The sequence below is a fragment of the Sebastes fasciatus genome, chromosome 1 (assembly GCF_043250625.1).
Source record: "Sebastes fasciatus isolate fSebFas1 chromosome 1, fSebFas1.pri, whole genome shotgun sequence".
NCBI lineage: Eukaryota > Metazoa > Chordata > Actinopteri > Perciformes > Sebastidae > Sebastes > Sebastes fasciatus.
In genome coordinates, this window is record NC_133795.1 from 15,638,293 (window position 1) to 15,651,741 (window position 13,449).

Genomic DNA, 13,449 nt, shown 5'->3' on the forward strand with positions numbered 1-13,449 from the left:
TTGTAAAAGCTCATGAAAGATTGTAACTCCTGCTTCAAAGTGCTCGGAACAGGAAAAGGATCAGTAGTTAGACGGCGTGCAGATTAAAAATGTGTGAAAAGAAAGTGGTATAGAGTGTTAAAAAGAACTGGTACAAAATAAAAACTTAAACAAGAACAGAAAGTGCTTTTTGACATTAGCAAGTGGAAATTTGATTATAAATTATAAATCACATATCCTGCAACTTTATGAACTGAGTTCAAAAGTACAAGTACAAGTTCAAATATACTGGGATAGACTCCAGCAAGCATGTTTCAGAAAAAGAAAATATGTGAATGCTATTCATTTCCTACACTTTTTATATTTATATCAATATGGCAAATAATACATTGTTATGAAACTGGGCTTTCCAAGTTAATGTTCGTAATTGTAATATTAAAGAGGAACTGCATACTTAATTGTGTTTTTTGAGCTGTAAACTAAATGATATGACTGTACTGTGATGAAATGCATCAATGTTGGAGTTAATATTGACATTTCTTACCAACTTTATAAAGAATTAGAATTTCAGGGGTTGAAAATGGCTTAACACGCCAACTACTGTTTTAAATCAGCCCTGAACCAACCCTGGCATAGAGTCGACTGGTTGCGTCCTATGTCATGAAATTTATATTAAACAATGTTAACACCCTTTAGTCAGTCACTGAGAAACTTTTACCTCAGCCCCTGGCTCAGACCTGGGGGGGAAGTTACACTTTAATATAATTATTAATAAAATAATGTCTCTTCTCATTTACTTTTTGTCAATACAGCCCTCATACTTTACTGCTGATAAATATTGAATTTACATCTTTACTAAGCACAGTCCTTCACTTCCTTATCTTTGAATAACGTTTTTGTTTTTCACTTGTTAAATGTGCCGAGGAGTTTGCAGTACTTTTTCAGGATTTTGAGTGTAAATTACACCTTTGGACTTCAGTCCCCTACAACCCCATCACAAAACGTGGATTTAGAAAGGACAGTCAGCTTTGACCTACTGAGCAGCAAAAACAGATACACATGCCTTCACAGTAATTATCAATACAAGCTGAAGCAACAACAGCAGGAGGCAAAGACCCATCTGCTGTCAATAATGCAGACCCTCCACTCTTAACGGTTACCATAAATCAAAACACAGTTCACCCGATCATTGAAACAAGGCTTTTATTAAAAAAAAGAAAAATTGACATATTCAAATTCAAAGAGAAAACCAAGAAAGAAGGAAAATCTTATCTCAATCAATAAAAAAAACACAAGTTACAGACAATTTAGCAACTCTGGCACAGGAAGACAAAAGTAGCCAAGTGGCTTTGCAAAATAACCAAATATCAAAACCTTTTTCCTCTTAACAAAACTGTACAAAATGAGTTCTTGTATAAATAAGAAAACTGTTCACAAGCAGGGAGAGAGATGAGCCCGTCAGATTTTCGAAATGTCTGGGATTCACACAAACTTGGTTCATACAGTGTGGAGCAACGAGCTCAAAAATGTCACCTCAAGACAACATTTCTGAGTTTTAACTGTTTAAAATGCCCATTAGTTAAAAAAAAAAAAAAAAAACAGTAAACACATTTCTGTATACTAGTATTATGAAGTTATTATTGAAAATCAAACAAATAAAGAATAGTCTGTATTAACCAAATTAAAATAAAAAGGTGACATTTGAAAATCCAGACTGGGCAACATCTAACAACCTGTTTGGAAATCCTGTTTTAGCAGCAAAACATTTTGAAGCTATGAAATAAGCCATCAAATCAACATTAGGATGGACAAAAAGAGCATTTTCAAATTGGTGTGGACTAAAAATAATAAGTGCAAGGAGATTTTTTTTCCTTTCAAATATTGTTATTCAAATAAGCACACTGTTGATCTCAGTATTCCTACTAATTAAAAGTAACTTAAGGTTCATTTTAATGATGCAAATTCATTTTGGAGCATCATGACTTGCAGTGATATTATCTCTGCTGACAAGTTTGTAAAAATAAAAATAAAAATAAATAAACACTGCATTGTAACAAGTGGTCATTTCATAGTTTCAAAATCCTGTTTTTGTATTAAAAGTGATGGCTAATACATGGAATATCATTTCTCTGAACATATAAACAATATCCATGACATTTTCCTTCATGGGCACTGAATCTGAAAACCTTGCTAGTCACTGTGTTATCTGGATAGGTTAGAAATCATTAAAAAAAATAACACACACACAAGCACACACAAGAAGAAACAAACAAAATGGTGTACAGAGGAAGTGGAAGGGGGAAAAAAAGACTATTTACAAAATTAGCTCTCGTGTCTGAAAACAGTCACCATCATAAAAGCTCTGGATTCCTCCAATAAAGTTCATAATGAGTCTGTTTGCATGCGCACCAACACTCCATTACGTACACTGAGGGAAACACAAAACCACATAATTTGCGTGTGTACTTTACTATATGACAGATACAGTAGTGGCAAAAGAGTTCTCACCAAACCTTAAAGGGATAGTTCGGGTGTTTTGAAGCGGGGTTGTATGAGGTGCTTATCCATAGTCGGTGTATTACCTACAGTAGATGACGGTCGCCACGCCCCCAGCTTGGATAGGAGTACCGACACCGGAGCAAAGCAATATACTACTGTGGATGGGGACGGCAGAAAAATGTATTTTGCCACCTAAAAGAAAGGTTCACCTTAAAAAAATCGATATCCCTTTAAGTGTACGCTATATGTAGAATATTTTGACCGCTTTAACTTGCCATCAGACAGCCCTTTCCTTCTCCTTTCTGACGGGGAACTGAACTGAAGGTGAAACTTATCTATGCTCTCTCCAAAGCCAGCAGGCCCAGATGATCAAAACAGTATAGATACGTTTCACTTTCAAAAAGTATTCTACATATAGCGTACACTTAAATTGATATTGATTCTTTTAGGTGGCTAAAATACGTGCTTTGCTCCGGTGCCGGTGCTCCTGTCTGTTTCTCAATGCTGGGGGCACGCCGACCGTCATCTAATGTAAGTAATACTATGGACAACTATGGATAAGTACCTCATACAACCCCACTTCAAAACACCTGAGCTATCACTTTAAACTGTAGTCATAAAGTGGAATATTGCGAAACTTTCTCTTTCTGAATCTGTCGGAAGCAGAAAAAAGGTATTTTCATCCAGCAACACACAACACATGATCGTCTGCGAATGAGTGCACTTTATCTGTGACAGAGAGCTAACAGATGGGTGACTACAACATCTTTGGTTGCGGAAATAATAACAATAGAAACACACAGCAAAAAAAGTTGATGTGAAAAAAATGTAAGAGTTAGAAACAGAATCATCAAACTGCGAGCCTTAAGAAAGACGTTTTCACGCTGCGTTTATCACTGGACTCAAATGTGGATGGTTGAAGAGCGGGAAGAAAAGCTCCTCGTGACCCTACAGCTAACTTAACTAACTCGATGGCATTCAAACGAGCCTGTTGCCATTTCCGTAGTATATACAACTTAGTGTCAATCCTATGAGAGATCAGGCAGTTCATCCAGAGGAAAACATTAAGGCTTAGCTAAAAATCATTTTTTCAGAATTTTGGATCACTCCCCAAATTCATTCAGACTTGCTGTCTCACTAAAGGCTGTAAGGATCATCTTTTAATGGCACTTCCATGGAGCAGTCAAAACCATTATTTCTATTATCTACATATCTACAGCTTTTGATGTCTGCATAAATTAAAGTTCAACATATTTGGATGCACTGTGACATGAGCTCCACTCGATAGACTGAAACATATACGAGACCTCTTTGAGCCGCAACACTGACGCAGCATCAGTATGAATCTTTTTGGATCACCACCATAGACTGTATATAAAGATGGACGACATGACAGCTCCCCAAAAGTGAAGCCAAAAGATCTTGATCGCCCCCTGGTGACTGGTTGCAGTATAGGTCATAAACCCCGCCTCCTCCATGTTAGCGGATGGGACATGGGCCAAATTAAAAGTCAAACTACACATTAAATACATTTTTACCAAAGATGGTTTCTGTTATTTTAGGTAGTTCTCATCACGCTGATGTATGTTTAAGTGTTAATTTTTCTGCTAAGTTTGGTTTTAATTAGTTATTTGATGCTATATGAAGGGGGTGAGACGTCATGATTGACAGCTGTGAGTCTCTCTCGCTGTCAAGCTGCGGCCGTGCTCGGTTTGTGATTGGTTTCGGTGGGTGACCTCGATACCACGACTCCACCCCCTGAATACTACTGCGCAGACTCTGGCTCCAAATGATGTCAAAATCTCATGATGGCAGCTCCCGTATCCGGGATATTTTGGCTTCACTTCTGTACAGTGGGATGATTATAAACAGTCTATGATCACCTCTAAATGAAGTCTTTGTTTGGTTCAACTCTCCACTCTGAAAGGCTTTCTACATAACAGGCCCGACACAATATGAGGACAGACGACACAAGGTTTGGAACGGAAGTTTGTGTGAAAACAAAACAAAAGAGAAAACTTGATGTGCACAAGAAAACAGCATCAATCCCTACGCAGAGAAAAAAAAGAAACTACTCTCTGTAAAAAGCTAAAATCTACAGCTAAAAATCTAACCTACTTCAAAGATAAATTCATCAAAAAATAAGGCAAATTAGCTCAAAAGGTTTTCAAGTGACAGACAAAAGAAAAAACATTTAACTTTCTACAAACTAAAAATCACTGACAGAGAATCAAACTCAGGTGACAACAGCAGCATTGAAAAAAAAGAGACTTACAGCTCCCCTCCTTTCAAACTAATTATTCTCAGGGATCATGTTAGTCTTCTATTTGATTTCCCTCTTTGCTTTTGCTAACTATATCTTAATTTAGTAACTGCATTGTTCTTTGAACACATAATCTTTTCAGTAATCTAACTGCTCAGATCTAAAGCACGTTCACTTCATCCCTTCGACAGAGGATGAATTTAATGATACCTGAAGGTTTGCCACAGCGAAACCGCTTAAAACCACTTCTCATGGACACGGATGTAACGTTGAGTCACATTATAACAAAACAAGATGACTGTTAGTATGAACAGGCGTGACTTTAAGGAAGAATTTTCATGAGCCAAATATTAGAACTCATCATTGCGAGGGGGAAATTCATCACGTCTTTATAGACTACAGTATTAAATAACTTCTTCTCTATAAATGTATGTTCCAATGATCTAAAAACTCTAAAAAATAGAACTATGATTCAAATATAAATAGAAATAATTGATTGTCTTTTGTTCACGTATGGAAGAATGTTAAAAAAGAAGAATTTGACTATAAACTATAAACAATGTTATTATCGTCTGTGCAGCAGTTACAGGAAGAAGTAGCTTTAAACGGTTCGCCTCCCCACGGTTACAATGATTCGACACATCAGACCAGCAAAAGTGTTTTTTAAGTTCTTGAATCTGTACAAATTGTTGCCCCCGCTGCTGCAAATAGAACGTCAAACAACAGACATCAGGAAATAAAAATAAAAAGTTTGCATATTTTACAAAAAAATAAAAGACACATTGTGTTTCAACTCTTCCTTGAATCACCCTGAAACGTCCAGAATGCTTTTTTTAAAAATAAGAATTTGTTATATTACGTGCACAAAAATAATGCTCTGTGTCTTTTCCTCCTCTCTTTTTTCATAATTTTCTTTTTAAACTTCTTGTTATTTTCCTTTTTTTTCAGTTATCAAAATAGATCAAAGCTTCTGTGAAGAAGATTCCCACCTTTGGTTGATCAACTCTTGAGGATGTGAGCAGGAAAGTCCAATGATGCAAGTGTTGTCCTTTTTTCTTAAAAAAAAAAAAAATACAGACACGCACACACAAACAAACACACGCACACACACACAAACAAACACACGCACACACACGCACACATGTTCCTTTTGTTATCCATGTTCAAGTCCGGGTGCTTGGTGATGGTACGGAGCACAGTTCTCTTCCAGCTGAATCCTGTCTGGTTGGATTCATCTCGTGCTCTCGGCCCCAACCTGCTGTGAGCTACAACACACACACACAGCTCATTATTGATACGCTGAACCTGCTCAAACATCGTTCAGATGTATTTATACCACAACTGTAATGTTACTTTCTCTTTTCCATAAGTAGTACTTGTGTGCTTATTCGCTTTCGAGAGTTAGATTAGAAGATCCAAACCACTCTCACATCTGTCCTTTCAATATAAATATATATTACGCAAAGTGAAATCTTACAGTTAAACTGAAGTGTTATTGATGTTACAGAGCTGTCCGTCAACGTCCGTTATGAAGGTTGTCGTTACTACCGCATTGCATTGTAGGATATTTATGCCGCAATAGCGTCAGCGTTTTATACTGTAATATTTCACCGGAAATAGTATGCAATTCGCGTTACACACTGAGGTTTCGGACATACTAATAAATCTCACATACTGTTTTAGTGTACTAAATAGCATGTTAGTGTGGAATTTGGGACGGAAACCTTCACTGTCCTACCTTAGCTTCACTTGGTGTGTTGGTATGAGTAGTTTGTGTGTTCCGCGGGAGTCTCCATGCCAACCTGTTGCTGTTGACCACCATTCTCCTAAAAAAAACAAAAGAGGACAGCTCGTTCAAAGAATACTCGATACTTGATTATTAATGATAATGTGTCAATTAATTATTTATTTATTTATTATTTATTTAATTTATTAAAGATACAAAGAAGAGGACAGCCTGTATTTTCCCGCTGCCCTCCCCACCGAATCAAAGACATTATAATAATGTCTTGGAGTGGATGAACCAAAGTACAACAGTCAGATTTTACAGTTAACTTGAAGCCAGTGCGTACTGCAGGACGTATTTACTAAAAGGCGTGCTTGACATTTACCTGAAGCTTTGGTGACCCAATTCTACCTTCACACCTGTCACTCTACTCCACCCTGTCCTCATCTACCTCCTCCCACGTGACCTCATCCACCCAATCACAGCCTGAGTTCTCCTGGCTTACTACAGCGCCTCTTTCCATTCATAAACCAGCCCTTCTGTCTCATTCACTGTGTTGCTCATCCTGCTGGCTCCCACCACGATCACTGAGCTCCACCTTCCAACAAATGAGTCAGGACACCCTGCAGGCTGAGCCGCCCTCCTGCAGAGCGCTCAGCCAGGAACCTGCTGCAGCAGCACCGGAGTGTGTCTGAGCCAAACGTCCCCATGAAACGACTCTCATTCATGAGTGACAAAGGCTCTTCTGGTTGGATAATGGAGGAGCCAATATAGAGCCATTGTCTGGACAGCACATTGATATTTCTCAAGACACAAATTTAAGTAATATATATAGATAAATTCATGAAATAATAAATTATCATTAACTGTTCTAGGGCTGAAACGATTCCTCAAGTGCTAAAAATCATCGATGCAAAGAATTTAATTGTTTGCATTTCAGAAAATGTTTATTTAAAACCCAGAATATAATATGGCACTTAAATGCCCAATATGGGTGGAGGTTTTGACAGGTTATATTATTGATTGCAATTTAAGCTATAAAAATGTAGATTTTTTTAAAAAGGAAACCAATTAGCTGTTAATTTTAAGAGACCTTATTTTCTCTTTTGTATATTTACTATTGCTCCTTAATAAAGCAAAATTATTTTTTATCCGATTACTCCATTAATCGATGTAATAATACTTGATTACTAAAATAAATGATAGCTGCAGCCGTAATTTATTCAAAGATAAAGTGAGAAAGACAGAATTATTTTAGAAATAATAATAGAAATAATTATAGAAAACATTATTTACACAATTTAATTCTGCAAATATGTTAAACTTTCTATAATACAAATATTTGAAAAAAGATTTTTAAATACTGTAGTGTTATTTGAATGTTTTCTGAGACCTACACCCAGTAGAGAAATAAGCAAACTGTTAATTTAGGCCTACTCTCTACCTCACTGGCTTATCATGAAATAACTGTGCCAGTAAGAATTATTTGATTAACATCAACAGTCAAATCTGAGGATTGGATGGATGGTGAGCCCCTGGTCATCATCATCATCATCATCATCATCATCATCAACAACAACAACAACAACAACAATAACAACAACAACAACAACAACAACAACAACAACAACAACAACAACAACAACAACGTAATTTTTTTAGAAAATCCGTCATAGAGTCCCATCAAGTTTCTGCGGGGACAAACTCAGGTATGCCGTGACTCTTGCTCGTCATGTGTTTCTGTTTCATCTTTCCCAAATAGGACATGAACCAATACTGTTTTTACACCACATCTCTTTCTGGCACCTGAAAAAGACTAAATATCTGATGTAGTATTATTTTTGTGTATTTATAAAATACTACAGGAACCATCAAAGCCACTACGCCAGCTTCTACCTGTTATAAAATACCACACACAACTTCAGGGCACATGGACACTATCCAGCTCAGTAAATCAGTCAGTTGGCAGTTTTAATAGTCACCTCCCCATCTCAACTCTGCCACTCCTTAAAATACACACAAATAAGAGCTGGTGTGCTAAAAGCAGCCGATTTTTTTTTTAAGCACACAGATGTGTCAAGTTTTAGTAAATACGTCCGTATAAAAGTTTGAATTATTAGTCATCCCCTTCATGGAAATGTCAAATATAAACAGCTGAGGTTGAGGCTAGCTTCATACCTCTACTGGGACACTGGAGGGAGGCACTGGGGTGTACTGGGGGATGTAGGTCCCCTGCATAGCTGAGTTGGCCGGAATATACTGTAGGGAAGGCAGAGAGGAAAACACAAATTGCTATAGTATTTCACATTAATGATTCATCTCATAAAGTTCAGGACAGTTAGCTATGGGGATAATTTTCTGCCTTGTGCATCGTGTGTGTGTGTGTGTCTGTGATTGTGAGTGTGTGTGTGATTGGTACTGACTGTGCCCGTGCTGCCCATGGACAGGTGGCTTAGCTGCTGGGCGAGAGGTCCCATCATGGACGTGGGCTGGATGGACATGGCGTGATCCATTGTTGGGGTAAGAACTGTACCCTGTGGACACATAGAGACACACACAGACACATGTCAGAGTCTAAATCACTGATGGAAAGATTAACATCTAAACATTTGGCTAGAATGTATCTCAGACCACCTCCCAAGGTGTCGAACGTGTAGAGTCTGTGTATTTTCACATAAAATTCGGTGAAATAAGAGTTTATTTCGACCAAACCAGAGTTGGTGATTGTTGGAAAGACTAACGACGATGGTTTTGGTGGGTTTTATTTTGTTTCTGTCAAGTTTGAATGAAGTGTTTTACGATGCTCCACCACCAGAACAGCTGATCTTAAAATAAACAAATACACATGGATGATGATGCAAGTGTACTCAGGTATGGAATGACTTTACTAATGTGAAAGCTGAGCGGTGGAGGAGTGGGCTGGCCGGCAATCGTACTCAGGCACGGTACGGATCAATCGTACCTAATATGAAAACGCCCTAAAACAATAATAAGCAGTGGAAAATATTGTAAGTAAACTGAAACTAAATAAATCCTAAATCCTTTAAAAAAAAAACGAAACCCAAACTGGGTTTTGCCTGGGCAAAAAACTAATACAAATAAAATCAAAATGAACGTAAATTGATTTCAATTTGTATTTTTAAGCTATAATATATCATTACCGAAAAAAGGAGACAGCATGAATGTCCGTCAACCCTCGTGACATTGATCTATTTGCTATTGCTTCACATCGGACGTTAAATTAGTGTAAGGATTAAATATTATGGCCGTTCCAACACAGTTCTCCAACCATGTATTTTGTATGTATATGTTCTGAGACATTATATCTAAAACTAAATATAAAAACTAAACCTTTCTGAAAAACTGAAACTAAAATTAAATTGAAAAGTCAAAACTAAAATAAAATAAAAAATTGAAAATTTGAAACTATTATAACCTTGGTTTACACTTCTTTGTTAATGGATAGCTATCTGATCTACCTAAGGTACATTGAGTGGCCGAGAGTAAATGAGGTATATGAGGGGAGGAGATGTTGGTGATACTCACAGTTGGCTGCATGAGGTATGACTGATGGTGCATCCAGGACGGGCTGTGTACCTACAGATCAGGAAACAGGTTGTGAAACTCATTTGTAAAGAGTTGTTGAGTTATTATGTAAGTATGTTATTAAGTTTGCAGAGAGAGGTCATGAGAACCAGAAGAAATATCATCAGTTTTGTGGGCTGTGTTCCTCCCTGAGTGTCTGTTAACTTACATAATGTGGACATAAGGAGGAGTTTGGCAAAGAACAGTGCCAGAAAATGAAGTCTTGGGATTTAAACAGTCAGTATTTGAATCATAAACATGATGAAATGTCCCACCTGGTAGGATGAGACAGGAGAATGCATGTAGGGTGAGAGAGACGTCTGGGCGATCATTCGGTTTGGAGCCAGACTGTAGGGCGAGGAGTAGAAGCTGCCGAACAGATGGAGCAAAGCGAGAAGAAAACATGAAGACAGCTACACCGTGTCAACAATCTGCAGTATGTCGCCAACTACATTAACAGCATTTCTGTGTTCCTGCCATGTCCAGCAGAGGGCAGCACTTTACTACAGTTTGTTATTTTCCTGGAGGGTTGGGACTGTTTTCAGTCAGTCCGTGCATACCACTCACCCATTTTGTAAGGCTGTGGGGTCATACGCAAGCGTCATTCCTCCCTGGGAAAACAATACACAGGATTCAGAAACAGTGAGGTCATGCAAACACCGGTGTGGCCTGTGCTAAAACAGTCATCTAGCACAGAGCGAGAACGATGGTCTTGCTTTAATTTCCAACAGGAAATGCGACATATGAGCACAGGAAGTTCCCTTTAAGAACCGTGAGTTACCGTATCTCCGTCTCTAGCCCATGGCCGTCCGTTGTGGAGGTACTTCCCCTGGTTCTGCCTCTTCTTCTGACCTCCGTCTGCAAACTTACATAATAAGGGCTCTGTGGGCACTGTGAAAGCAAAAGATCAAACAAGAGAGGGAATTCAACGGTCACAGCGGGGAACAAAAACAGCAAGCTCTGGCACCAACAACAACAATATCCGGTTCCTATAATACCAACAACAAACGTTCCACGCACCAGGCACTCCTGGTGGAGTTTTGATGAATTTGCCGTTGAAATGCTGAATGATGGCCTCGCACTTCTCCGTGGACTCCATTCTGAAAAACAGTCAAAAGTCAAGTTTAATTGTGCTCGTGGAGCGCTGTTTACATTAGGATTGGACACAGACTAGGGCTGTGTATTGGCAAGAATCTGGCGATACGATACATATCACAATACAGGGGTTACGATTCAATATATTGCAATATATTGTGATACTGTAAACAAGGTGATATATATACAGTATATATATATATATTATATATAATATATATATATTATATACAGTATATTATATATAATATATATATATATTTTTTATTATTTATATTTATATAATATATATTTCAAAATCTAATTTTAGGAAAACTGTCATATTACAAAGACACACCACCATATGTATGAGTAAAAAAAGTAATTATGTGAAATGGCTACTATGGAGACTAACATCATTACACATGAATATAATTGGACTCATTGGATCCACAAGAGTCTCAGCTTTCCAGTGATACCCAATTTATGTAATTCCAAGACTGTTTATGGACCCCAGTATGCAGAAATATTCAAATGCATCAATTTTAGAATGGATGAAAATAACACATTTATACTGCATGCAAATAAAATGCATTGTTTTTTTGCCCAAAACTAAATGTGATTATCATAAAGTGGGCATGTCTGTAAAGGGGAGACTTGTGGGTACCCATAGAACCCATTTTCATTCACATATATTTTGAGGTCAGAGGTCAAGGGACCCCTTTGAAAATGTCCATGCCAGTTTTTCCTCGCCAAAATTTAGCATAACTTTGTAGCATTGTTTAGCGTTCTTCCCGAAATGCAAGTAGGACATGGTTGGTACCAATGGATTCCTTAGGTTTTTTTAGTTGCATACGATACCACTCACTCCAGCTTTAAAACTGAGCCCTACAACCTCCCAAAAAGACAGAATAGCACCGGCGGGTCCTTGGATTTTTAAGAGGTTAATTAAAAATCAATAGTGTTTGTGAGAATCGATATCGATATTGAGTATCGCAAAACATAATATCGTGATATTCTATATTTTCTCACACCCCTAACACAGACTACTTCTTATTTACAGCTCTCTCTACTCAAATCATCCTACACCACCGTGGAGTAGTGTATTATGTCTTTATGTCTGACCTAGCAAATCCCACACCGCGGCTGGTCCCGTTAGCATCCCGGAGGATGCGTGTGGAGATGACCTGGCCAAAGGACTTGAGCATGCTCTCCAGCTCTTGCTCATCCATGGACACTGGCAGGTTGGAGATGTAGAGGTTGGTGGGGTCCTGCTCTTGTTGCTGTACAAACAAGGGGACATGAAAATCAGTTCACAAACAGATTACTACATGAAAGGATGTGATTCTTTCAGTTCCATTGCAATACCAATACATGTTGGTGCAGCAGTTGCATCTTACTTCTGAAACCATTGCTTTATTAGTACAAAAAAAAAAAAGGCGTAACATTTATTTAAGCATAACACTTTCAAAGGTCTTTGCAGATGCATTTGCAAATGGAAAATTTCTCTCATCACTTTCAAAAAATCTTTTTCACACTGCAGAAATTCTTGTGTAGGCAGCAGTGTGACCTGTCTTTCCATCAACACCTGCCATCAATCTTGGCACGTTAATACTTCATCATATGCGTGCACCATGTCAAGCATCATTCTGTAATGGGACCCGATACGGATAAAATGTTTTTAAGCAATTAGTAGCAATAAACTGAAACCCTGATTAAGTGGTGCATCTGTCATTGCCACGACTAATGCTGACTGCTTTTTAAAAAATCACACACACACATATGAATTTGTCTGCAAAGATTAAGTCACATATTTAAGAGGGATGTTGCCTATTTAAGAGCTGCGGATAGCTGCAAGTAAAAAAGATTATTCAGAGACTTATTTTGTGGCATTAGCTTGAAAGTGAAACCTTATGTGACTGCGCAGAAGCAGACAGGAAGTCAGGCATGAAGTTAAGGAGTTCAGAGAGCAACAGGAGCCTGGCAACCGGGAGAGAAGAGGCTGGGCTAAAAAAGAGGGGAAGGGAAAACAGAGAGCGAAAGAAGGGGGATATAGAGCGGAGGGAGGGCGGGAGAAACGAGGAGCTTAAAAGGCTGATATTTTGTACAGAAGGAGGGAACTGACAAGATAGGAAGTAGTGGGAGTCTCGTGTAATTTGGGTAATGAAAGAGGAGGATGACAGAAAAAAGAGCGAGAAAGGAGAAGAGGATAAATGAGCGCCTGCTGATTAACAGGCTCTTCTTTTCCATCAAAATATCTTTTATCACTATCATTTTCCATTTCGTCATCTCTTCCGAACACTCGCTGCTATCAGATAGCTCT

The 13,449-nt window shown here is 38.1% G+C and overlaps 1 protein-coding gene across 4 annotated transcripts in view; it reads right to left on the bottom strand.

Annotated features, from left to right (window-relative positions):
• Nucleotides 1-5,625: 5,625 nt before the first annotated feature.
• The window catches only part of LOC141766179 (RNA-binding motif, single-stranded-interacting protein 2-like), a 31,670-nt gene continuing 23,846 nt past the window's right edge, over nucleotides 5,626-13,449 (bottom strand). For 3 of the 4 annotated variants that reach the window (XM_074632810.1, XM_074632801.1, XM_074632817.1), the window contains exons 5-14: nucleotides 12,252-12,409; nucleotides 11,073-11,152; nucleotides 10,834-10,943; nucleotides 10,620-10,663; nucleotides 10,328-10,421; nucleotides 10,014-10,064; nucleotides 8,891-9,001; nucleotides 8,646-8,726; nucleotides 6,480-6,567; nucleotides 5,626-6,006 (exon numbers count right to left, since the gene is read on the bottom strand). In XM_074632810.1, the coding sequence (XP_074488911.1) occupies nucleotides 6,487-6,567; nucleotides 8,646-8,726; nucleotides 8,891-9,001; nucleotides 10,014-10,064; nucleotides 10,328-10,421; nucleotides 10,620-10,663; nucleotides 10,834-10,943; nucleotides 11,073-11,152; nucleotides 12,252-12,409 (810 nt within the window). In that variant the 3' untranslated portion in view covers nucleotides 5,626-6,006; nucleotides 6,480-6,486. The remainder of the gene's footprint in view (nucleotides 6,007-6,479; nucleotides 6,568-8,645; nucleotides 8,727-8,890; nucleotides 9,002-10,013; nucleotides 10,065-10,327; nucleotides 10,422-10,619; nucleotides 10,664-10,833; nucleotides 10,944-11,072; nucleotides 11,153-12,251; nucleotides 12,410-13,449) is intronic. The other variant, XM_074632826.1, reaches the window with a different exon arrangement.